Consider the following 27,993-nt stretch of genomic DNA (forward strand, 5'->3'; position numbering starts at 1 on the left):
TTAAAATATTTATATTTTAATAGTTATACTAACATTTTTACATGAAATGGATTTAACAAAACATTTTCGGTAGTAAGATTAGAAGATAAAAATACTATTTATATGTAAACAATAAACCAATGTAAAATACCTGTATATCTTTCAACTTATGAAAAGCGATTGTGCCTAAGTTTGACCGTCTTTTTTTTTTTGATAAAAGCGCACATAAGTGAAAAGATGGAAATGAGTACTGGTAAACTGTACATAGTACATACTAAAATAATTAACAACCATATTATACTGTTCTTGTCTCTAGTGAAAATATTGTATGAAAACTGACCCATGCCGGACAATTCAATGTAAAAATGATTTACAACTATTAAACCCCACAACGCAGATTGGAAAAAATTATACCCACCACTAGATATATGTCTGCTAAACAGCTTTTTATAGATACGGGTTTAAATAAGTGTTAGAGAGTGGTTTGCTACAGCGATCTATACATCAAACGCCAAAACTCAAGTCGTTTGTAGGTTTCAGCCACAATCCACGACTGTTGGTCCTCCATCCGCCATGTCCTCGAAATGGGATGAGTCCTGACGACCGATGTATATGGTGTGTACGATATTTACCAATCTTTATATGTCTAGACAACAAAATCGAAACAGAACGTTCATAGTAGTTTTAGAATAAATAATCTTATATACAACGGGCAAGTTCTCTTGAAAAAAATATACAATTTACAAAAATTTACAGCAGTTTTCATTTAGGTACCCGAACGGAAAAATATTTACACAAATATAAACTATACAAAAATAGAATTTCCGTAAAATTAACATTTAAAAAATAGATTTGAACCGAGTTAATACTGTTCCTCTAAAACAGAAAGCTTTTGCAGTGACACACGATGCCTATAGCAAAATGTAATCGAAAATCTGTTTGTCTTTAGATGCTTCGTAGGCATTCTGTATATATTTGTATACATATATATAGTGTTATCCGAAATAATCAGTTTTTTTTCTTGCTTAACTTAGATAGACAACCACGCCACAAAAAGTAGGAATACAACAGTTTCGTTTTTATAAAATAACTATTCCAATTTATTTTAATATCACTATAGTATGTTGATAGCTATACCTCTTAACAATCAGTGCGAGTACACATATGAAGATTTCACAAGCCTCAGTATCTTTTTGAAGAAAATTAATATGCTTTTTAATAAGATTACACATGGGAACCTATATCGTAGGTACAAAATGTTCTAGATATTTCCAAACTAGGACTATGATAATCTTAAGGTCTAAAACATTCAAATGTAATCGAAAACGAAAAGTCCTAGACACTTTTAAAACATTAGTACACGTCATGGTTACTTAATATTGCTTTTCCGATATTCAGTCTAAAATTCATCAAAATTCCGCTACTTTTTTTTTATAAAATAAGCCTAACCATCTAAACATAAATACTAAAATAAATTACACTAATCAACAAGTAATGAGTATCTTAAAGTATATCAGTTCCGCTCGCGGTGAAGACAGCCATTCATCGAGAATATGTTCGTCAACGGTCATCGAATCAACCAAAGAATCGGTTGTTTAACGATCATTCCGAATTATTCTTCCTACTGTCGGCTGTTGTCGTTCATCGTGAACTTTGAGAAAAAAAACATGAAATAAACTTAAGAAAACTTAACAGTATAGTTAAAAACTAAGCTTCCGAAGGTCGAAGAGCTTTCCCAAATCGGAATCTTTTCAATTTATGCCACTCGGGACTGATATAGTTGTATTTGGTATGGTTTGTTTGGAACAAAAATGTTAACTAGCCAGTCCTCCAACGATGGCGGTAGCTGGTCAATCTTCGGCCACTTAGTTTTCGAAATCAATGAGCAAGGAAACTATCTTAGGTACATTCAATGATGTGGGGTTGAGATGATTCGATGACACTGGGCCGTGTTTCTTTTCCAGGGTGAATACTTTGAGGGGGCCTTTGGGTAGGGTTCTGTATATATCCTGGTGATATTTGCCTGGTTATGGTGATGGGCTGTGATGTCGTGTGACTTATCGAAGAATGCGTCATTTCGTATGAATCCTTCAGATCGTCATGGCCGTCCTTCACATCCATGGAACCTGAAAACAAATATTATATATCAGCGTGATAATTTACATCTTAAAATGTAATCAGACTGCGTTTTAATTTCTAGGGAATCTTAATAGTTAGATGTAGCAGTTATATTTTTCGCAGACGCAGAAAGTTTTTGTTTGCCAGGAGTCTTTAAACATACTTCGTGATTAAGAAATGTGAATTAGCTAGCGAGCCTAAGAAACGGTTAGCGATTACGAGAAATTAAGACAATTTAAGAGATGGGAAGATGGGTGCCACATCAATTGAATGAGAGGAAAAGTTAAAATCGAAAATTGGTCTGTGAAATGCTACTTAAAAGGTTTGATCGGAAGTCATTTCAGCCTGGAATAGTGACCGGTAATGAAAAATGGAATTTTTGGAAACAATAAGTGTAAAATATCATAGTTATCACTTGACGAAGCCGGCCGATCGACACCAAGTCCAAATCGTCTTTGTCTCAAGATAATGCCCTGTATTTGGTGAGACCAAAACAGTGATCGCTACTGACCACAAATGATTAATTTGAACTATGCATTGATCGAAAAACGATCAGAATGGTTCCGAAGGCACGGTGAACTGATTTTACAGCACAACAACACACCGTCATATAAAGCAAAACCGGTTAAGAAAGCAGGAAGCACTGAAAGCCCTTCGATGGGACATATTATAGCACTCCCTGTACTGTCCAGACCTTCCTCTGTCTAACTATCAACTTCTCGCGTCAATGGGACACGTGCTTGCAGAGCTCGAAGAATGGAGGTGCTTAAACAACAGTTATTTTGGTACATAAATTGCATGAAAGACGGGTAAGATGTATGGAAAAAAGTGGTCAGTACTTTAAATAAATACGATTTTCCATTTTATTGAAAGTTATATAGATTTTTACAAAAAAAAAACAGTAATAAGTTTAAAAATACATTTGAACATAAATACATTTATTATCAGTCATTGTAATCGTCACATGCATCTGTTAATATATCTCTGTAATAAAAAATGGAAGGAAGTCACTTTACCATTCTGTCGTGTAGATTGTAAGAATTAAATCAAAATTATATAATTTATTTGATACACTGAACAAGAATAACCCTTTCTCGGTCATATGACTAAAATAATTCTAATTCATTGAAGTATTTTAACCAAATAACACAGCTTTAGATTACATTTGAGGAAACATTTGTTGTAATGACAAACTTTAATGCTTGTAACATATGAACCAGATTAGATAGGCTGCAGGATTGCAACTTGAGACATTTTAGTATTATTACAACTAAAAGACAGCTTAACCATTATACCGCCTTTAATTTACAAAATACATTGGTTGATGCAGTACTAGAACTAATAGAAGTAACAGTACTAGTAAGGAAGATTATGAGAGAAAATTCTTTTTTACTTTAAAATGGTTATTGCATTGGCAGAAATAGGATATGAGAAGGCCCCACAAAATTCGTAAAATTTCCCTGAAAAAATATTGATTCCGATAATAAAACCGGAACAGATTCTTTTTAAAGTTATAAATATATCTGCTCTTAGGCATTTATATGACTGACTATTTGAAGAGTAATAATGTACACCACGAAAAAATCTTTTAGGAATATTACACATTATATTTCAACTTGACAACAATGTGGTACTGATGTGTTTGATTTCTTTCAACAGAAGCAAAGTGAATTTGAGCCAATTAAATCCATATACGAGCATAGAAACTGGAATCAGAACAATACTAGAAATAGAAATCAAGAATAGAGACACTAGGTCGACCAGTAATAATGAAAGTTGACACAGAACGATTTGTTTAATTGCAACTATATACAAAATCTATACCATTTGTCATTCTTTTCCATATAGGGGTTTAAACGATTTGCATTGTTTAGAGAACATCATAGATTAAAAAAAATAGTATGTAATGACTAAAATTATTTTAAAATCTGTATTTTTATTTTATATGGATCCATTAAAGATATAAAATAAAAATTGACACTAATTAGACAATAATTTACTTACTAAAGCATTTTGTGACGAGTAATAATTAATATATTTCTAATAATTATAGTAAATTATGTTTACCATAGAAAATTAATTAACGAATTACAAAAAATACCATCTGATCGAAGAAGAAGTTAAGTTAAAGAATAGATAAAAAGTGTTCATTCTCTGATTTGATATAAAATGTACTAAAATGAAGCAGCTTCTGCAGCAGTTTGAAAATCACTACATATGACTAAATGACAAAAAGTCGAGGAGATAAGATTCAAAATCAAAGAACTGTACTTGAGTAAATCTTGACCGAAAATTGATTGAAATGATTGGTTTATCTGTTAAGTATAAGCTTATTTGAGCTTAAGAAGTGTAAATATGGGGCTGCACCAAGGCATAGAACTGACTAGTAATCCAACGCTGCCAAAACAATATATTTTGATGAATTGCCAGTTTTTATTGCTACATGACCAATGATAAACTGCACGATTATCTTGAGGTCAATTAGATGTATGAAAATATCCTAGAATTTGCCTTAAAACATAAAAGTAGTGCACAAGTGTTAGGATTGAAGTACGTATTGATGAATTTATTCCAGAACAATGGTAATAAATTCATTTGTAAACAAAGATTCTACTAAGTTTACCTAACGTAAGATGTAAGAACTTGAAGAATGATTGAATAGAGACTTACCCATACTTCCATCTGACGGATATTCGTAATATCCATTTGGAGAAGCTTCACCATGTAGTTCTTCCTCTATGTTGTTTGGTTTGCAGCTTGTTGTCTTCCAGTGAGTTCGTAAACCTGATGCACTGATGTAATTCTTGCCGCATTCCTGACAAATGTACGGCCTTTCGTTAGTATGAAGCCTCTTGTGCAGTTTCAAGTGAACGAATTGCGTAAACTTCGCAGGACAGAAGTCACAGGCGTAGGGTTTCTGGCCGCTGTGCAACCTAAGATGGGTTTTCAGATTCGACGTCGAGGAGAACCTCTTTTTACATATACCACATTCGTGCGGTCGTTCGCCGGTATGCACCAAATGGTGCTTCTGAAGATGGGCCAGCTGGGTGAACGATTTAGTGCAAACGTTACACTTAAATGGCCTCTCTCCGCTGTGAGTACGCAGGTGAACTTTCAAGTTGGACAACTGACCGAAGGTCTTGCAGCAGACGTTACATTCGTAGTGCATCTTGCCGTCTTTTTTCTTCAGAGGATACGGTAGGCTTCGGTAACCTCGCGATTGTCCGGTGGGGCTGGTGGGATTGCTCGAGATCACGTTGATGTCATACTTCATGTCAGACCCCTTCGAAACGGGCGACCTGCTGCCCGTATTCGTTTGCAACGGAGTCAGAGGTGTGAGTAGGTGATGGGTGATATTCGAGTTGATCACGTGACTTGTCGGAACAATGATGCTCGTCGAATTTGGAATATTGTTGTTACTTATATGAGGATTTCCGCTGAAGGTGGTGATGGGTGACGTGTAATTGTGAGTGGTCGAAGAGGTCACGGTACTCTGGGCCATATTATTGGGCGAGTACATGTTGTAGTAATTGTTTTGTTGAAAATTATCAGGCATATACATCGTACCGACATGTCCGGGACTGTTCGACGCGCTATTCTTGTTCGACGCGCTGGGACTCGGTGGTAGAATGTTCATCTGCACGTTCGAGCTTGAATCGGGACTACAAGGCACCGCCCCATATCTGTGACTCTTCTTGTACGAGTACGCCATTTCCGTTGGCGAGCAAGGCGGAGGCGTAGCCGCGTTGGCTTGCCTCTGATTGCTGTCGTTGTTGTTGTTGTTGTCTATCCTGTTCCGCAGAAGGATATTCTCCAGAATACTCGAAGATGGCGGCGTATACCGCGGGATGATGTGAGTTGTCTTCACGTCCGACTCGTAAAAGGGTTTGTTAGGAACTTCTTGGGGTGGGGAATCCATCACGATCACCGTAGCCGGTGGCGATATTATTCTAGGGGTTAGTGTGCTGATTTCAGGTACTGCAGTATCCAATGGAGGCGAATCTTTGCCCGTTTCTGGGTCGCTATCACCTAAAATCACCAAAATTTCATTAAAAAACTGACACGCGCCACAATCGGACACTCCTACCTTTGACTGGTTTGTAATTATACGCTTTGGAGATCTTAATCTTCACTTTCCTGTATTCATTCTTTGGAGTCTGCTGCACTACCGACTGAATAACAGGTATCTCCTTGGAGCTTTGCTTCTTGCTGAAGTCCAAGACGTAATTGTTCTCGCTGTCCGAATCGCTGGAGTCCTCCGGTGGCGTGAAGGCGTCGTCATGGTACCCGTTGCTGTGGTACCCCTCGTCCGACCTGACGCTGCCCTCGGTCGGCGTGAGCTGGTGTTCGTACGGAGGATCTTTGGTAGGTTCCGTTGTGGTTACTGTGATGACTTCGGAAGACTGTTGTACCTGTTGTCCTACGATTACCCGATTATTTAGTTTTTAATCCACATCAACCTCTTATGGTACTTACTTATCCTCTGGAGCATTTGTTCTCCTGTCAGAGGGTAGTTCAGTCGTTCGGCGAACTCCTTGCAGTACCACACCAAAAGCTCCTGGTTGGGCAGGATTGGTTTGATGGTGTAGAAGTAGATGTTCATTTTGTATTGGCACGCTATCAAGTTCTGCGATTCACTTGAATAGGCGGGATTGACGTAACGCATCCAGTTGGCCTTGGACGTATCGTAACCGTCAATATAGTAAAAGAGCTCATTATCTTTGTATATCTGAAAAAAAAGGACTGAGTTAGCTTAGATGATTTATTATAGCAACCTAGTACATTAACACTAATAGGCTATTTATTTTTATCCTAATTTGCTACGGTTTTAAAGGTATAAAGTACATATACTACCATAGACCCTTTGGGCTTAACTGTGCTTGTCACTGCTTTTAATGTGCACGTTTCTAAGGTGCATGTTTTGAGTTTTGCCAATTCACTGAACTAAGCCATCATTATCTAGGAGCTTGGATCTCACCATTGATGTGCTGATGGGGCCTCTGTTCATGTCTTTGGACATAGTCCTTGATAACGTTATCGATAGTTTCTACCTTCGAGTTCTTATGCAGGTTGTCATTATGAATATACCATGGAGCATCAACAATGCCTTGCAGTACCTTGTTTTTGAATCTATATATAATATTTCTACTGGTATAATCTGAGAGTTAGACACCATAATATCACACTGGTTTCAAGACTTGTTGGTAAAGCAAAAGCTTATTATATATTGACACGGCTGAATATCTAACCAACTAGTACATTTTCTTGTAGTTTTAAAAGTTTTTTCTCAACATGTGTTATATATATATATATATATATATATATATATATATATATATATATATATATATATATATATATATATATATATATACTAGCTTAGGCTTGATTCTCTTCTTGGTGAAATCTATATGCACTGCAATGGCTAAAATTATAATGTTATCTGCTAATGTTAACAAGATTTTCATTGAATGCAGGCAAGTTTAGCACTGGTTGAGGAATTATAATGACTTAAGCCACCTTCCATAGTTGTGGTATATATTGTATTCTGAATTTATTTGTTGTGTATCATAATTAGTGCTTCTTTTGAAAGTTTATTCAATACTTTGCCAGCAATAAGCTTAAAACCACTAGCCATTTATTGCTCTAATTCTGATTAGAAAATTCTGAAACTGGTTCTATAGATATTGTAGCTTTTTTAAGTTCAATTAGTGTCACAAATGGAATTTTCATCCTTTCCTGTTCAATGATGCAGTGTAATGATTTAACTTCATCCATTGTATGGGGTTGAAACATTGTGGGGTTAGGTTTACAACTATAATATACGATGAGATATGTATAATGAATACAGTACCTTCGACTCCATTGCACCTTGATGGTAACATCCTTCTCTAAGCTGAACCTATACCAAATAACAAGGGAATGTTATTAACCAGTCACCATAAAATAATTTAGTATGAAGTAAAGCAGATTTATCGATATATATTTTACATATTTACAATATATAATCTCACTGCGATGTTTAATTAGTTTAACTAGATGTAGGAGTTGTTAATATATTATGAGAATCAAACATGACAATTGGTAAACCTAGAAATAACGGTTAGACTATGTATATTGTCAGAGAACTGTGAATATTTATAGATACATGTTAGATTGGCCAATGTTAGGACACAAATAGAAATTGATGTTGACATCTTTTTAAAGACTGAAATTGGAGTCTCATATTTTTAATTAAGCTTAGTTGAATTATTTTAAGATTATAATTAGGGCATTTACAAGACTATTTGTCGTTGTAGTCGCTAGTTATTGTTAAATAAGGATTAATCCCTTACCCTCCAAAAATATTTCCGATTTGCTGTGCTGGGGACCGCATCTTTGGCATAGATCTCTCCCACGAGGGGGCCAAATCTTGTTCCTCGTGGGATATAACCCGTGCTCCATACACCTTGTGCCTATTAAATCGATAAAAAAGTAATTAATATCAAAGAAGAATCTAATTCTATGTAGTTAGGGGTGGGGGTTGCTTTCTCAAGCTCGAAAACAATGACATTCTTCCATAAAAAATCTTTGTTTAGTATATATTGTGCTCAAATCTGGTTGTTTCTTTTCGGGATTAAGGAACTAAAAGTTAAGCACAAAAAGAGAAAGAGCTAGAGCAAGATACTGGATACGCTACCGACTCTATGGTTTGTTATTATGCCTTTAAAGTTGATTATTCCCAGCTGAGCTTATTTTATTTATGTATATTTTATCAAATAGGGTATATTTCAACAGAATCTAGTGTTTAATGTGGTAGTCAGCCATTGTTCTCGGCATTGAGCCTATCGACAGGCCAGTGACCAATTTAAAGATCATTCCAGAAGACTTACCCAGCCTGGTTACTGGCGTAATTGGAGTGACTTTTCTTGGCAGATATTCTATTCTTGCCTTATGGGCAATTACAATTACAAATAATCACAAACATAAATTTATAAACATGAGGATCGTCATATTGCCTTGAGTATTGTGCCAATCAAGTGAGAAAAGCTAGATTAGTCAAGTATGTTGAAGATAATTATTTAACATTCAATCACATATTATCATAAAAAAAGTCAATATGCTCTAATTACAGGAATGAAGAACAATTTTGAAGTTGTAACGCTTTTGTTTCTATAAGCTTTTGGATTTTGGAGAAAGTAGTCGAAATACTAGGTGAAATGCTGACATAACAGAAATTACTGACCAACGGTGTACAACAATGAAGCGACTGATACAAATTTGGGGTTTAAATATTGTTATCACTATCCTGCAACTTTGCAAATAAGCTACATTGTTTGTACTTAGGTAAGATAATGTTCATCTTGAATAACAATGAATGAGTTTATGACCACCAACAGTCTCATCAGAAAAAATCCAATGGTTACAATGTGTAGAATTAATCAGTTGAGTGTTAAAAATTAGAAAATAGTAAAGGCGAATTAAATTGAAATTATCAGGCCTACTATTAACGTCTCAAAATTATAATTTTGACAATCATCGTTCTCATTTAGCGAACACATTGAATTAAATTGTTTCGGACGTCGAGTGCAATATAATTTAATTGTAAAATAGTCAACCAAACCAAAAACTTACATCTGAAAGAGCATTGGAAGGTTTTAACACCAAATTTCTGGGAAGCGTGGCCTCAGCTCTGTTTGGTGTGCCTTGAGCAACAGGTAGATCAGGCACAATATACGTGGTATGTAACTCAAATTCCTCTTCAGCTATTGTGCTAGGATCAAAATCACTAGCTGACGTCACTGTGCTCTCCTCCATTGTGTCCTAAAAAATATGAAGAAAATTAGAAAACATATATGTCCATATATATTAACAGTTGGTGTGTACAGTAAGATGTAAACAAAAATCGAACTGCTTTGATTTTATTTCATATTCATTCCGAACAATATCAATGGTCAAAAAATAATTCAATTAGTATAATTTAAACGATTTATTTCCGTTTTGAGTGTTTTTTAATCGTTAATTTTTATCAATCTTAAAAATTGAAACCCTTTCAGTCAATGTTCTCTTTTTAAAATGAAAAACTTTTGTCCAGTCTTCCAAGTGAAAGGATATGGGTCAGTATGTATGCACACCAACTATTGATTCCCTGCAGTCATCGCACTCTCTTCCAGATCCTCACTCTGACGTCACAGAAACGTCACCGATGCACTATGAGGTTTCAGCAATAGTTAATTGTTTATAGAATAATAAATGAACGAGAAAATGGTGATTAGTTATAATTGTCGCATACATCTGTGTTTCGGACAAAATAATAAAAGGTCTATATAATATAATCCAGAGATAATTTCAAAATTCCAGCGAGTACATTTGAGGTTATACCATAGTAATATAGTTATATTATTAAGTGTTTGCATAAAATCATACATTTTTTATTTATATAGAATGCACAAACATATATCGTTGCTTAAATAAGTATTAAATGTGTTTTATTAGAAGTTGTGTATATTTTTTCAATATCTTTTAAATTCTGTTAACAAATAATAAAAATAATCATGTATACTTAAAAAATATTAGTAGAATATAGGGCAACTTTTGTTTTTAACTTTAAGTTTATGAAATCTTTTTCAGGAAAACAGTTTTGATAATTAATAGAGTATTAATTAATAATGAGGATTTGTTATAAATTACTATAAGATAATATTTATAGTTGTTGCTTGATATACATATGTGTATCCATCAAAATAACAGAAGGTCATAGATTCATCCAGAGATTATTTACCATAATACTATAGCTATATTATTAAGTGTTATTCATAAAATCATACATACTTTATTTATATAGAACACACAAACATATATAGTTGCTTAAATGAGTATTAAATGTGTTTTATAAGAAGTTGTGTATGTTTTTTCAATATCTTTTAAATTCTGTTAACAAATAATAAAAATATTCATGTACACTTAAAAAATATTAGTAGAATATAGGGCAACTTTTGTTTTTAATTTTAATTTTATGAAATCTTTTTCAGGAAAACAGTTTCGATAATTAATAGAGTATTAATTAATAATGAGGATTTGTATAAATTACTATAAGATAATATTTATAGTTGCTTGATATTCATATGTGCATCCATCAAAATAATAGAAGGTTATAGTTTCATCCAGAGATTATTTAAAAATTGTAGCAAATAATTTTGAGGTTATATCATAAAATATGGTTGAATTATTAGTAGTTTAATGCACTTTGTATTATTAGTATTAAAGGCATTTTGTAAGAAATTGTGTATTATTCTTCATTTTCTGTTAAAATATCTCAATAGTAGAATTACAAATAACAAAAATAACATGTATATTTTAGAAAATATTGGTAGGATATAGTAACGCTTTTGTTATTAATTTTAATATAATGAAAGCCTAAAACATGGTTATTGTTATTGCAGTTGCGTCAAACATACATAACATTTTTGAATATTTAGTCAATATTAATTAATAATGAGATATTCTTATTAATAACTATACTATAAATTAATGAATTATTCTAGTTCTTAGCAAAGGTCGATATATATTTGATTTAACACTTTATTATTAGGATATTATAGTTATTAAACTTGTTTCATTTGATGTTACTTTTGTTCAAATTTATATTTGACATGTATTGATTTTATTTTTGTTATTATTTTGAACTGTTTTTTTAGAACGTCACGCGGTTCAGTGTTTTTACTAAAGGTTTCTCTTACCTCTCTCATTTCAGTTTGTGACGAGGACCTCAGATTTTGATCAAGGCATTTAAAACCTGGAACAAAATACATTTTATATATCTATTTTAATATAAGTTCCTAGATTGAATTGATTCCTCCTAAAGGAGAAATCAACATTATTGAAGAGTTTTTATGATATTTTATACGTATATTGTTAGTTTAAAGTTAATCAGGCGTTTTAAATACAACAATATTAGAATGGTACTATTTCTGACTATAGTTTAGCCGGTGATAAATCCTAAAATAAGGTTTGTGTATAGATTAAATGTAAATCTACGGTAACTATAGATAAATAAATTTAATTTCGTATGCACTAATATTAGTGCAAGGACGAATGCAGACTAGGTGTGACGTCGTACGTGTGAATCGTTCTTTTTCCGACGTATAACAAATCTGATGCTTTCTCTCTTTCATCAAACATAACCTTGGAGATCGCGCTTGGAATCGTTTGTTTAACTGATCTTGAAATAAATTACACTATAATTAAGCTTATAGGACACACAGAAATATTAAACGATAATTTTGGAGTGTGTATGGATCAGTTAACAACAAATAAAATGATGATATGACGATGAAATTCTTCACGGATGCAGGCGACAAGTACATGAAATATTGTTTGTTTTGATGATTGATGATGTTTTTTTAAGATAAATATTAAATTATTGGGAAGATTATTGCTTTTGATTTAAAATTAGATTCATGATGGGATGATGCTTCGTCCTTGGATGAAGTCTCATGTTTCTATGCAATGTAAATATAATAAATAGCGTGGATGTTAAAAAAATGACTTTGTTAGTGATGAGGAAACCTCATCGGTTGTCGGTTACTAATTATAAATACGTTTACTTGCCATTCACCTTGCCGTGAACTTGAAATTCACTTATCTAATTTCATTGAACACAACTGCCGCATATTACTACTCATTTACCTTCGACAACGTCTTGCGGAAAATATATTACGAACATTAGCGCGATTTCTGGTTGATCATCCGAAGAATCGACGAAACTCCCAAGACAACATCCTAAAAACGGTCCATTTTTTCCGTTGGACGTTAAAGGTCAGAGTTCAGATGGTGTCATCGAGGTGATACCGGCGATGAGAACTCCGATCACTGTGAATTTTACACGATCTGGTTTAGTGAACACCGTCTCTACTCGATCATCGTCGATAACGCGAGAATTAGCTTCGTTTCGAGATACCGGGACGCGTTTTTCAACGGAGTTGGAATTTTCCGGCCGCCATATTGGATTTTCACTTTTGATGGTATTGAGCGCGTTCAGTTTTTCCCGTCGTACCAGACGAATGGTTGTTGTTAATGTTCGGGCTTTTTTTGGGAGGAATAACGCTATTTCCGTACGAATATTGTGCGACTAAACTATATTTAGATGTAGGTAATTGCATCTATGCAGTTATTGCCAATTTGATAGTGAAAACATGCAGGTCTAAAAATAGATCAGATCGATACAGTTTCATTGTCACTTTTATTTTTTTTTCTGCTAAGTTTAACAGATTATTTGTTTATTTATATAAAATTATTGTGGTGATTATTGTGATTATCAAGCAATATTGTACAGGTTATATATAGGTTAGAAAATTTAAAATATATAAACTCAAAACAAAATTCACAGACACGCTATATATATATATATATATATATATATATATATATATATATATATAATGTAATAAGAAAAAAATAATGAAAAACATATTTAGGTCATGTGAATTACGACTGGATTGATTCGAATTACCCCTCTGCATGTCTTATAACAATTTATGTTAAAGATTCAGTTCACCTTTATATAGACATTAAATAATTGTATTTGAATTAAGTAAAAATGCCTACGATTTTCTGAAGAAATTTGAGAGAAAATCTTTAAAACAAGAAAAAATTTCAGTCAAAAACTATAAAACATATATATAAATAATTGATTGTAAAGTCTTAAATATAATAAAATATCTTTTTTAGTAAATTATTTTATCCTTTTAGTCATATTTTATAAATATAATGTTTTTGTTTTAATTTTAAATAATATGTTTCACTGAGTTTTATAGGTTAACTTGAATAAGTAATGTTGATATACTATAAAAATATGGAAGAATCACTAGAAATATAACTGAAAAACCGAGACCTTGGTATAGTAATGGACTTTTTTACTAATAATGAATTGATTTTAAGAAAATTAAAGTATAATATCACATTTCAAGCCTTAAAAACTATATAAACTATCTTCTTTAGCAAAATGTTTTATTACTTTACTCATATTTTATTAATACATTGTTTAATTGTCATTTTAAATAATATGTTTCACTCATTCATATAAGGTATTTAAGGTAAGTTAACATGAATTCAGTAATGGAGATATACTTGAAAAATATGGAAGAATCGACAGAAAAATTTGTTTGTAATTGAAAGTAAGATATGACCAACAGTAAACGTTAAGACATACATCTTTTAGATATAAACATCCATTTCATTAACGAACTGAAGTTTATATATATATATATATATATATATATATATATATATATATATATATACATGTAAAACCACAAACAAAAATAATTATATTTATAGAATTGGAATTAATAAACTGTAGTTGGATACGTACTTGGATAGTAATAAGAAGCAAGACTATTTTAAATGAAATCGAAGAAGACTGTTGATGTTGTACCTAGATGTTAAATTGTGAAGGAAATTTTTGATATTTTATAGAATTATGTTGAGGATATGAGTAATTTCGTGAATGAAGATCTACTCTAATGTAACAGTATGTTATGTAACAATTTGTTATAATCAAAATCACTGTAATCAGTCTGACGAGAAAACTGTTGATGGTGTTATTGTTATTGTATTATACTGTGTGGGACTGATTTCTGAACGAAAATTTTGATTTTTTATAGAAATATTGAGGATTTGAGTAATTTCGTGAATAAAAAAAATTAGTTAAACTCTTTTACGATTAATTCTCGCTGTGGTTAGCTCAAGTGATCAGACACGACGTATTTCGACGTGTTATTGAGGCTATACTGCGTGAAACGGAAGAATTCCGAAGCTACGCGTCTCGCAAGTACAATTGGCGACGGAAAGGAAAATGCGTGCTTGTATTTACGCACCATACGCACCTCTTCGGAGATTCTCAACGCATCCAGCGGCGCATAGCGGACGAGCGACGAGGCGGCGCGTACGAAGAATGCGACGAGGGATCCAAGTTGCGTGTGTCACCCGCGAAGATGCGTGAATTCGACTCGGGGAAGTACAGCCGGGGGCGTGGGAGTCGGGTTTTTCGGCGGTTTTCCCCCTTTCAGGACCCGCACCGGCCGATTCGGCGATCGCGGACGGAAAATCTCACCCGGTTTTCCGGCGCTCCGAAACGCCGACCTAGCTCAACACGCTCTGGTGTGGACAGGCGTGCATCGCGAATGCAGTTCGGGCCTCGTTTGGTTGTCTCTTGACATCGGACCTGTGATAACAGCGTATTGCGCAACTAAATCCACGAGTTTTCCTACACATTTTCCTATGTACCATGAAGAATTGTTTATGTTTACAGCCGAACGATCTTAATCCAAAATACTTTGCGATATTTCGTATTATATAAACATCCGCAACGATACAACATCTCAGTATTGAAACTTGTAACAACCGACGAATTACCAGTTCGTTTCATATTTTATTGTATTAAAATTATAAATAAACATATTTCTCTTCTTCTATGTTGGTTTTTTGCATGAACCCCTGTAATTTTTCAAATATATAAACAAGGGCAGCAATATATTGTCGCAGCTTTTAATATAAATATTGTTTAATTTTATATTTCTAATTTTGTTACAAATTAAAGGATTACTTGGTCGTTTCCTATATCCATATATTCAAAACTATGAATAAACATATTTTCCTTTTGAGTATTGTTTTATTTTGCTCTGTTTCTTGTGGCTTTTAAATATTAAAATTAATATTAATTAAATTACCTCTTCATCATCAATTGTTTATGTTTCCAGTACAGCAATGTTAATCCACAATACTTTATAGTATTTCGGAATATATAAATATCCACAACGATACACTATCTCAGTTTTCGATATAAGTTCGTTTCATATTTTATTGTATTAAAATTATAAATAAACATATTTCTCTTCTTCTATGTTGGTTTTCTGCATGAACTCCTGTAATTTTTCAAATATATAAACAAGGGCAGCAATATATTGTCGCAGCTTTTAATATAAATATTGTTTAATTTTATATTTCTAATTTTGTTACAAATTAAAGGATTACTTGATCGTTTCCTATATCCATATATTCAAAACTATGAATAAACATATTTTCCTTTTGAGTATTGTTTTATTTTGCTCTGTTTCTTGTGGCTTTTAAATATTAAAATTAATAATAATTAAATTACCTCTTCATCATCAATTGTTTATGTTTCGAGTACAGCAATGTTAATCCACAATACTTTATAGTATTTCGGAATATATAAATATCCACAACGATACACTTTCTCAGTTTTCGATATAAGTTCGTTTCATATTTTATTGTATTAAAATTATAAATAAACATATTTCTGTTCTTCTATGTTGGTTTTCTGCATGAACCCCTGTAATTTTTCAAATATATAAACAAGGGCAGCCATTTATTATCGCAGCTTTTAATATAAATATTGTTTAATTTTATATTTCTAATTTTGTTACAAATTAAAGGATTACTTGGTCGTTTCCTATATCCATATATTCAAAACTATGAATAAACATATTTTCCTTTTGAGTGTTGTTTTATTTTGCTCTGTTTCTTGTGGCTTTTAAATATTAAAATTAATAATAATTAAATTACCTCTTCATCATCAATTGTTTATGTTTCAAGTACAGCAATGTTAATCCACAATACTTTATAGTATTTCGGAATATATAAATATCCACAACGATACACTATCTCAGTTTTCAATATAAGTTCGTTTCATATTTTATTCTCTAATAATATAGAATATTTTCTAATTTTATATGTCCAGTTTTGCAACAAATTGAATTATTATTATTTCATTTCATATCTCGTTATAATCAAAACTATTAATAAACTTTTGTATATTGTTTTACTTCTTCACATCTTCTTCTATATTGTTTTACTCTGCATTTATTCTTGTGGCCCTTAAATATTAAAATTAATATTAATTAAATAATCTATTCATGAACAGTTATTTATGTTTATAACCGATCAATGTTAATCCTCAATACTTTGGAATATATATCATCAACAGATATTATCTCAGCTTTTTATATAAATATTTTTGAATGTTATATGTCCAGTTTTGTAGCAAATTAAAGAATTAATAGCTCGTTTCATATTTCTATATTTTCAAAATTACCATTGAACATACTTTAGATATACATACTTGCAATACAATTGGTATGCTAATTTGATAATTTAGTGACAAATAAATATTTATTCTCTATTCTCAATTTAGTTCCCAGATAATTAATGTTAATTTTGTTTAGTTATTCTTTCATCATGTTTCATTTTAAATTAATTTTTTTTAATTAAACGTTATCATGACTAAACTTTTCTTGTTTTATTAAATATAACGCTACAAGAAGTTTATTTTAATAAGTTATTTTTTACCCCTCAAATTTCTTGTTTTCTATAAAATTGTTTCATATCAGAATATGATTATTTTATAATTACTATATATTATTTTATTATTAATTTTAATGGCTTTGTAATTGAAATTAAGCCACGTAGTTTTACTAATGTAATTTTGTTAATATAAATGTTTTGTATTCAACTGTTGTTTAGTTGATAGTATCTTCTAACTAATCAGTACAGTTACTTTGAGTCTAATCTGCTATGCGTTTTGCCTAACATGATGTTTCCAATATATCATTCTGATTGAGGAATCGGACATCCGCCAAGTGATATAATTAGGTGATTGTCATTTCGCCGCCACGCAAAATTAACATGGACAAATTTGAAGCTATTAAGCTGTTTTCTAGTCTGGTTTCTAATGGACCTGCCATTTGTAGATCTTGTTGATTGCTACTGATAGAGATTCATCTTTTGCCATGATAATTGTGTCTTCGGCAGATGTTTCAAGTAGTGTTTCTTTTGGTGTGGTGATATCAGCAGTATAGAGAAGATTCAGGAGTGGTCCTAAGACATGCGATACGAATGGCATTATAAATTAGTTCTATTTATATTTTATATTCTCTAAGAACTGTTGTAATGAAAATTATATATAAAAAAGTTATATAAAAAACTGAATGTTATAATGAAAACTAAACAATGTTGAAAATTATAACAAAGATATTACTACAAATATTTTTAATGTACATTCTGAAAGTTACTTAACATTTGTATACTATTTGTACCTAGTTAATTTAGCTATTCTTTTTAAATATTTCTGTTGATTGAATATTTTTTGTAAAGATACAATAATAATTAAAATAATAACATTAAACCATTTTAAATACCAAATTGCTTAAGAGACGTCTAATCGAACAACCGCTTGGTTGGCTGGATGCAAGATCATGATCTTTGTTACGTAATATTTGTGCAATTATATCCGTGATTTAGTAGTACCGATATATCTGACATTGAATGTTCAAGCCGTGCTATTGAAACTAGTAAACATGCAGTGGCAAGATATTTTTGGAAATAGTTAGCGTGAATTTGTACAGTATAATCGACACAGTATGAGATATAGCGTGAAAAACTTTCGTTCGAAAATATTATTACGCGTTCAACAAAGATGAAAATAAACGAATTGCTTTTTTTTCGGTAAAAGTTCGAAACGTAAACAAGACAATTACGATATAATCGATTTTTTCTAGGTCGAAACAGCGAAAACAATTAATCGACTTAACATATGCGTTATTTGTTAACTCCGAAACATTTCCCAACAATCAAAATAAAAGTGAAACTGGAGAAAATCAATATAGGTTCAACGAACCCGGGCAGCACTCAACTCGAAGAATCCCAGATCTCCGGGAAATTTGTACTACAGGGTGCACTACAGGACATTGATAGTTCTTACCAATTTCATTTTCATCAGTACAAACAGATGCTCCGAATATTAAAACAGTTTCTCGTTATAAACATAATTTTTACGAACATATATTGTTGTAAAGGATCGTGTATACTGTTGACGTTTTAATTCATTTTTACTAATAAACTTGCAAGATTTAAAAAAGATAGTTGAAGGATATTGTGGGTTGTTTTACCACTATGGATCTGTCATCATGGTCATCAACCTAAATAAGATACTAAGGATTGATGTAACACTGGCTTTTTCCTTCTTAAGCGAGCTTATTTGACTGTTAAATAAACTTGGAAATATTTTTACTAATAAACTTGGAAATATTGAGTTGTTAAAGGTACAGCAAGATTTAAAAAAGATAGTTGAAAGATATTGTGGGTTGTTTTACCACTATAGATCTGTCATCATGGTCATCAACCTAAACAAGATACTAAGGATTGATGTAACACTGGTTTTTTCCTTCCTAAGCGAGCTTATTTGACTGCTTTTGCCACTTATGGTGAAGGTGATCTAACTGCTAATTTTTTAGAATATTCTAAATGAAATGATAATATAATGATCGAAATATGATCCTGAGCGTTTTCTACTTTGGCTTTGAGTTTTTAAGCAACTCTGAGGAGTTCATAGTGCTATTGCTGCTATGCTACTATTGACTGATATTAAATTTTTTAATTTCTAAAGATTATTTTAGTTAACTCGTGTAATATTATAACTCCTATTATTTTTTGAATATTGTTCTGTTTATCTAATATTTGATCATTTGTATTTAATGAATTAAGTTGATTTCTTTGATGAGAATTCTTTCTCATTTTATTTAATGTATTTATAATATCGAATTATATCTTAAAATGTAATTTATTCTATCATACAGACTTTGGTGTGGTTTTCGTATATATTTTATATTGTTTTTATTTATATTCAATTACCTGAGTTGATTTTTTTGAATAATGTATTTAACATATATAAAATCGAATTAAATTAAAGTTATATATAGACTATTTCTCAAAATGTCTGACTATATCATGCATACATCTCTTGTATTTTGTTTTATTATTGGACATGATAACTATTTCGATACTAAAAATAACTTGACCACAAGTGTATCTACTCTGATCGTTTAAGAAGTCATTGCTAAATCAGGTAATTAAACTAGGGATTGATCGAAAATCCATCTTATTCATCAGATTTATATCCCTTTGCCTTTCGATTCAAGGCTTAATAAATTCTCTTGTGGAATAAGATGAGATACTTCCATGTACATATATTAAGAACTTAATTATCCATATTGACATTATTATTCATGGCTTATTTAGAGCTGAAGTTTGTATTGGAGTTTTATATTTTGGATTGCAAATCTATTTTTTACTATCTTATTCACTTATTATAATGTTGAACATTACTGAACCTGCTGATTTCTTAGAATATGTCAAATTAGATAACAAACATTATAATTTAGATATGGAAATTGGCAAGTTTGGCATTGAGTGTTTTATGTATCTCTCTCTCATCAGCTGATAATGTTACCTGTAAGAATGTTGACTATATTTCTATGTAACTAATTAATAATAATAGTTTAAAAGAAAATTGTACTTTTAATCAAGATTTATTATAGTTACTAATTCTGATATTTGAACAGTATTTTTTGAATATTGTTCTTTACATAATATTAGATCATTTATGTTTAATTAATTGAGTAGATTTAGTTGGAGAATTTTTACTGTTATTTTAATTTATAAAACTGAGTTAAATTAGTAAAAAGTAACATGAAGATTTTATTGTATTTTTAAATATGTTATATATTTTTCCTGGATCTGATGACTACTTTCTATTAAATCCCAGCGAGGAATCGATAAATTTCGAATCGTTTCGATACGTACTAGAGAACCAACCACCGTATTTTTGTTGGTAAACACACGAATTTCGACGGGGTGAATGACTTGCCGTCGCAAACTCGGAAACGTCCGGATTTGACCGCTCCTGACCTGCCTAACACTTTCCATGGTAACCCGTACGCAGGTCGAGAATTTTCAATCGATTTTCTTCGAAAAGCTCCTTCGATTTCAACAAAACCATCATGGGATGCAAATTGGTTCGCTATTGGTCGATGTATGGGCCTATGACGTAATTTATTTCCATGTGGAATATATTCTGGATATTGGTTTCCGTAGCAAAATATTTTTTATTTAAATAATTTAATATTTACCTGCGTTCGGAATCCTTAAGTAACTTTTAACCACTCAGACTATAGCTTTAATTATATTCATATAATTAGCTATTGTTTTCTCTTAGTAAAAACATGTTTACGCTTAAGGGATGGTGAACTAATTTGAGAATTGTAATCAATACATATTTTTAATAATAATGATACTTTTCAACTTTAAAACGATTGGTTTTCCAACTATAAAAACTATATTCTGTTTATAGTCAAGTAGTTTGTAACCAAATAATATGGGAGTTGTTGAAAGAAGCAAAAATTGTAATAGGTTAAGACGCTGTTTTATTAATTATAAAATATAGTTGGTGTTTCAAGAAATTTCTTCGTTCTCTACTAAAGACCTTCTACTAAGAGATGGTTATTTATTAATATTTACCTATATTTGGATTGCTTAAGTACCTTTACACCATTTAAATTATAGCTATAATTATGCTCATATAATTATTTATTGTTTTCTCTTATTAAAAATATATTCTTGTCTTAAATGATGGTGAGCTAACTTGAAAATTGTTATCAACATCCAGAAAGTCACACGAATTGTATTAAAAGTGGATTTCCAATTTTAAAAACTATATTTTCTCTATAGTCAAGCAGTTTGTGTAACCAAATAAAACGGGAGTTGTAAAATACACAAAAATTGTAAGTGGTTAAGAGATTATTTTACTAATGATAAAATATAGTTGGTATTTCAAGAAATTCGAGCATCTTCATTCTCTATAAAAGATCTACTGAATAATTCGTGAATATCTCTAGGATCTATGTTAGTCTTAAGATATGATTTCATTAAAAATATTATTCTTTGGGAAAGAATTACATAACGTTATTAATATTTATTTTTGGCGTCTATTCATTTATTATTTATGTACTATACTGTTGCTTATATTGTACTTGATTCTCATTTTTATTTTGCAAATATTTAGGTAATATTATATTTATTAATTTATGTAAACTTCAAATTTAAAAAACTCTGGAGCCCGTTGGGTTGTTAACTATTAAAAACCAACCATTTTAAAGAAAGAAAGTCAGGTCATCAAGTACAGCAATTTGAGAGATATTAGAGTTTATCCTCTTATCGTAAAATAGTGCTATGTTTAACACCTCACATACCTCCATAGGTATTTTCAGAAAACTGTAGACCAGACTGTTATAAAAGTTGTCAGCTATAAATAAGTATTTGAACTAGACCTTGCTTTAAAAGAAATAGTAATACAATAATGAGTTGTAAATTCATTCATTCATTCAACTTTTTATCAAAAACAAAGTGACAAAAAGTGCTAAGATATGAATGGGTATTTTCTTTAATTATATTTTTTAATTTTATCGCTACAAAAGCTTTCATAGCGACAGTTTCCTGAAATTCGAGAAGGTTCGCGAATGCGACTCTGTTTACTATAAAATTTGGTTTAATGGGTCATTTGGTGTCAATGAACTTTTTCCGATTCGCAGGTATTACATCGATACAAGTTATCAAAAATTGTTTCCTTTTTTATTAGAATTAATAGCTAGTTTATTAAAGTTATTGTCCTGTTCCAGTTCGGGATAATAGTAGTTTTAGTTTCTATGTTTCCTAAATGCGAGATATGTTACGTAATAAATATTCTGACCAAATGGTTTGGTTTTTGGATGAATAATTGAAATTAATTGAAAGATACTGAACTAATTATTAAGAAAATAATTGTTTTAAAAGAATTGTTTAAAAATAATAGGATTTTTCTGAAAAAATATAATAGAAATTATTAGTTTTCTTAAATGTATAAATGAATAATCCTGTAAAATATGATGTTTTATATAACGTTCTGCTGCTGGTTGTCCAAAATGGCAAATTTTTTTCGTTGAATTTGCCAAAGTGCCGAAGATAAAATCTAGTTGAATAGGTAACTTGGTGTCAATCACCTTGTCACTGTTATGTACAACTGTTAGAAATTGAAGACGGTGTGTAGGTCAATACTACGTTTTTAGGTCAAAAGGCCAGCAGGCGTAATAGCCGCATACTAGTGCGAAAGCCCGGCAGCCGCTGATTGGCCACAGCTCTGCGCTGACCTGCTTTAAGTCATTCTCGATGGCAAGTCATTCACCTAGGCAGTCTTGTTGAATGAGGGAGCCTACAATGGATTGTCTTCTATTCCAACTATTTCGTCCCTTTTAATTTATATATATATATATATATATATATATATATATATATATATAAACCTATAGAGATTATTTACTGTAAACTAATAAAATTATATATAGCATGTAATAACTATTATATTTTACGGTAAAATAAAAAAATATCATTAACACCAACATTTCTATTAAAAAGAGGCCAAAAGTTAAAGAAATTAACGTTGTGTTTGAAACAATATCGGCATAATAAGTTGCTAAAATAGAAAACAACGAAAACTGGTCATTTGTTTGTTCTTCTTCGTACTGTCTGGTGTTATCATTTCAGTGCTTTCTCCAAATAATGTATGTTACTTTTCATATCGATTCCAACAATTAAATCGAATTATTAATATCTTGTCTCGTCGATCGTAATCCAGTGAAACCATTGCCCGAAAGTCGAAACAAAATCGAAAATAGAAACACTTTTTGCGAATAATCTATGTAAATACTTTCGTCTAATCTGTGGCGTTACACTTGCACAAAAAACGGTAAATAATTACAAAAAAATACTATCGCAGAAATGTACTTTACGTCGATCTTAACCCGTTTACTATTCATTGTAATATTTATAGTTTTTTTTCCTAGCAATAGCACCTTTCTTTTGGATTAGTAGGACAGTGGGGCAAGTTCATTAAACTCGGCAAGTTCAATGTTTGGTAAATGTTATAAAGTTCGACAACAATACGTATTTGCAGTTACGTTTTTGTATATTTTTTGCGCAAAATGGTAATTTATCATCTTAACGGTAATTAGTAACAATTAATTTGGTCTGTTTTTCGTCGTTTTGTCGATATTTTTATACTGTGTAGAGAAATAATGGATTATGTCATAGTTTTTTTTATTTGACCTTTCTAGTCACGTCTTAACCTTTCAGTGTTAAACAAAAAATGGGGTGTTTTTGCGAATATAATAACCTCGTTTTAATAAAAATGGTTAATATTACAGACTATATAGATTTTTCCATTTTTTTGTTTCACGTAAGTATCATTTTGTTGCTCATTTCGTTCTCGACAAACGAAAACAATTTTATCAAAGGTAATTAGGTATTTGATACGTTATTTAGAAATGTGGCTTTGTTTCGAACCAAACCAATATATATTTCCTTTTTTGATGGCAGAAATATTCTAGATAATCTATTCGGGACATATATACGTCTTAATTGTTGATACTGGGCTTCAACTACGTTTAGTATTGGCTGACGTCCACTTATCTAGATCTAGAATGTGTTTACCCATTCTATTACTACTTGGAGTTCAACAGTTCATTGACCTAGATAATACGGCTAGGTCATTGTGTGGGTGTTTACGTCATCAATTGTTATTTTACGCCCGTACAAGATAATTTATTATATATATCAAAGATAAAGATAGCGATCTTGAGAAGTGTTTTTTTGCGGGTAGTCATTTTTCCTTTTACGTCACTTTTATCACGGGTACTTTCTTTTTAAGGTTCCCCGAATCAGTGACTAAAATTGTATTTTACTGCGTAACTTTTACGGTACTATTTAAAAAATACAACGACCGCCGGGAATATTGAAAAAATGCGCTTTTGTGTTTTGTAATAAGGATTTTAAAAAATGTCTCCTTATTTTACGGTCTGTTGTCTTGACATCTCTCCATATCGTCTACCTGAAGGACATAAAGATCTTAACCCGTTATAAGGGGTGGATGCTTGTGAAGGAGGCTGTATAACGGTACCTGTCGGACCTGACCTATGTTCTGATTATGGTGGTTCTGCTTTAATTATTTTATTACCCCCGGTGATCGATGTGGGATTTTTTTTGGATTGGATAGTTGAAAAATGGTAAACAAAAAGGATAAATATGTAAATGATTTAGTTGGGTTTGTTGAGGCGAAAGGTATTAAAGAAAATTTTGTAAAATAATGGATTACGGTACGATAACTCAACTCACCCACTGAAAAGACAGTGATAGTGATAGAGTTTCTACCAGGTCGAATGTAAAAGTAATAACAATTATTTTTAACATTGAAATGCCTATAATAAAAAAAATATGCAATAAAAACAATGTAGATGACATATTCGATTCACCTTGCTCTAGAACAATATATCTCATTGTTGCGAGTTCGAGATGACACCAGATAATATTTGAATAACTTTTCTTTGAACCAATTATGTATGGAATACCATATTGGATTGGATTTATTTGCAATGATCTTGACAGGTTCAGTAAAAAGCCGCGATTACTATATAACCTTAAATAAACAATAAAATTGTATCAACAATCAACCTTTTAAATATTTTTCTAACCTATAATTGTTATAGTTTGAGTTCTATTTTATGCAATATTTATGGTGATTAACATTAACTTTGTTTTGATTTCTAAATGTCTTGGCAAATTGTCACAAGGTATCCGGCATATTTACAATCAATTCCTATAAATTTGACTAGAATAACTTTTGATGAAATAAAACCATTTGAATATATGTATAATGAAGGTGTCAGTTATGTAATACTTACCCTCTTCGGATTCTTTCGGAGGAATGTAAGGTATCCAAGGTATCCAAAAAATGTTGGCAGTTACACTTAGAACTGGTACGAGATTAAATAAAATTATATCCGTAAAACACTCTCCTATATACTATGAGATCTCCAAACACAAAATACTAAAGAGATATAAACAGTCTTTCGATTCACTCGTTACAAAATTGTCGAAGTCTTTTTTTTGCGCAATTCACGGCACGTCCAGATACGTTCTTCTCTATCCAGACGATGGTAGAAAAAATGCGAAGTTCTAGTGCGTGATAACAGTGTTATTACGTCGCGTTAATATTTTCATTAGCCGACAGTTGCCACATGACGAGCAAACGCCGAGCTTCGTTTCTTCAGCCTTTTGGTGTCTTTCAGAAACTAACCATCGTCGACGTTAAACTTGACCGTGGCGGTACCAAGGCAGCGCCCTCGATGGTACAAGAGCGAAGCTCACCTAACGGAACCACGAGGTCGAGGACCTCCGAAAAGTTTCAGGTATACCGGTGTGCGATGCCTTAGATATTTCGTGGGGTTTGAGGAAGTGTACATTGTTTTGCGTATGGACACTGTTGAAAACGAATTTTAGAAGGCGATTGACTCCGATGCTTCATCATTTCGCTCTTGCCGATTTGTTTATGGAGATTGGATGAGAACGGTTCTGTTAAATAATCCGCTTTGTTACTTTTTTATGTATTTATCGCATAAATCATGTACATTTCTCGGAGTTGTGGGTGTAAAATTTAAAACTATTTACATAAAATAGCTTTTTAAGCTAAAATGTCTTTTATTTTTAACACTTAATAATTTTTTTCTTTTCCATTTTGACTGTTCATAAAAAATCTGGTACATATTTTTAATTATTTCATTTAGTATTAAGTAGGCATTAATAATCTTGAAAATATTTTTTATGTAACATCAACACTTGGTATAACATTATGACCTCAAGAGTAATATTGGTATAAAGATTCATGAGATTCATATATAGATGTTATATTGTTAAAGAAATTTATTTATATTCAATAATCAACAAGGCTTTGATGTATATTATTCACTAGTCATTAATAATCTTGATTTTTGTGTAATATGGGAACATGGGTATAATAGTATAACATCAAGAAAAATATTTGGATTCGATACACTCAAAGATTCATATGATTTATAAAGAGATAATAAGATTTATTATTAAAATTAATTTTGTATTTTTAACTCTCCATGAAAAATCCATAAGGTTTTGATGTACTTGAGAATCATTTTTACACATTCATTATATGTACTTTTTCTGATCACTAGATGGTCAAATGATCATCTTTTATAACTTCGACAGGAAACTGGATGTAAGAAATAATAAATAGGTGTTATTTTGTTTTAAAGTTATTTTTGTTAAAGCAGAGTAGATTAGACTCAAAGACAAGCAACTGTACTGGTTAGTCGGAAGATCTGCCCAACTTCATCTAAAATTAAGGAGATTGATTTATCAGTCAATCATAAAGCTATTTAGGACCTATGAGGTGCAAATATGGGGTTGCACTAAAACGTCAAACCAACTAGTAATCCCCAGCAGCCAAAATAACGTTCTACGATAAATTAACAATGCTTATCACTACGTAACCAATGAAGAGCTGTACCATTACCTCGAAATCAAATGGATATACGAAATGATCAAAAATTTCGGCTTAAAACATAAAATAACGTTGCTAAATTACAACGAGGTGGAAGCAATACAGCTACTGGACAACACGTAGGAAATCAGAAGATTGAAGCGAACCAAACCTCACGAACTTGTTTAGTGTCTAAGTCTATTCTTAATTGCAGTTTAAGTAGTAGTATTTTAATTTGGGAAATACATAGTGATGTATTAATCCCGTACCTGTCTTTCTTTGTGTTAATGCAAGTACAACAAAGCAGTAGTAAGAAATTAATTTGTAAATTAAGATTCTAGTAAGCTTAACTAGCTAGTATTCTTAACATCAACAGAAAGTAGGTATTAAAAATCAAAACAAGCCGGCTTGGTGGCGCAGTGGTAAAGGCGATGGGACGGTCCTTCTACTGTTGCGATAGCCGCGGGTTCGAATCCTGCTCGGGCATGGTCGTAAATTTATGTTTGTGATTGTTTAAAATTAGTGAATGTTCTAGGCAAGAGTGTAAAATCCGACAAGGAAATTGATCTGTCACGACAGTAATCAGGCTGGGTAAGACCGGATGTATGAAACCCATAGTTGGTAAAAGGAGACTTTAAAATAATATAAAATATATTAAAAAATCGCCTTTATCACTGCGCCAC

General features: G+C 31.6%; 2 protein-coding genes across 9 annotated transcripts in view; one reads left to right on the plus strand and one right to left on the minus strand.

Moving 5' to 3' along the window:
* Window positions 1-26,092, minus strand: Blimp-1 (PR domain zinc finger protein 1). 8 transcript variants are annotated; one of them, XM_076400395.1, is made up of 9 exons: window positions 25,701-26,092; window positions 11,817-11,872; window positions 9,712-9,900; window positions 8,433-8,552; window positions 7,952-7,999; window positions 6,574-6,826; window positions 6,185-6,517; window positions 4,768-6,126; window positions 1-2,105 (listed from the first exon to the last, which is right to left on the minus strand). In XM_076400395.1, the coding sequence occupies exons 2-9, from the start codon at window positions 11,823-11,825 to the stop codon at window positions 1,879-1,881; spliced, it is 2,538 nt and encodes an 845-aa protein (XP_076256510.1). In that variant the 5' UTR covers window positions 11,826-11,872; window positions 25,701-26,092; the 3' UTR covers window positions 1-1,878. The 8 variants fall into 8 exon arrangements, with proteins under 8 accessions (XP_076256510.1, XP_076256513.1, XP_076256506.1 ...); XM_076400398.1 differs by lacking the exon at window positions 25,701-26,092 and adding an exon at window positions 14,964-15,140; XM_076400391.1 differs by lacking the exon at window positions 25,701-26,092 and adding an exon at window positions 12,766-13,209.
* The window catches only part of LOC143193300 (uncharacterized), a 172,539-nt gene that overhangs the window by 15,497 nt on the left and 129,049 nt on the right, over window positions 1-27,993 (plus strand). The gene's annotated exons all lie outside the window — the stretch shown is intronic.

Source organism: Rhynchophorus ferrugineus, unplaced genomic scaffold (assembly GCF_030347505.1).
Source record: "Rhynchophorus ferrugineus isolate W39M unplaced genomic scaffold, kcgeb_rfMv2 rfM3, whole genome shotgun sequence".
Classification (NCBI taxonomy): Eukaryota; Metazoa; Arthropoda; class Insecta; order Coleoptera; family Curculionidae; genus Rhynchophorus; species Rhynchophorus ferrugineus.

Coding starts and splice junctions, on each gene's coding strand:
- Blimp-1 (XM_076400391.1), bottom strand. CDS start 12,802: ATGTTCGTAATATATTTTCCGCAAGACGTTGTCGAAG. Junction 8,553..9,711: donor CTTCCAATGCTCTTTCAGAT/GTAAGTTTTTGG, acceptor TCGATTTAATAG/GCACAAGGTGTATGGAGCAC. Junction 6,518..6,573: donor ACAAATGCTCCAGAGGATAA/GTAAGTACCATA, acceptor GGGTAATCGTAG/GACAACAGGTACAACAGTCT.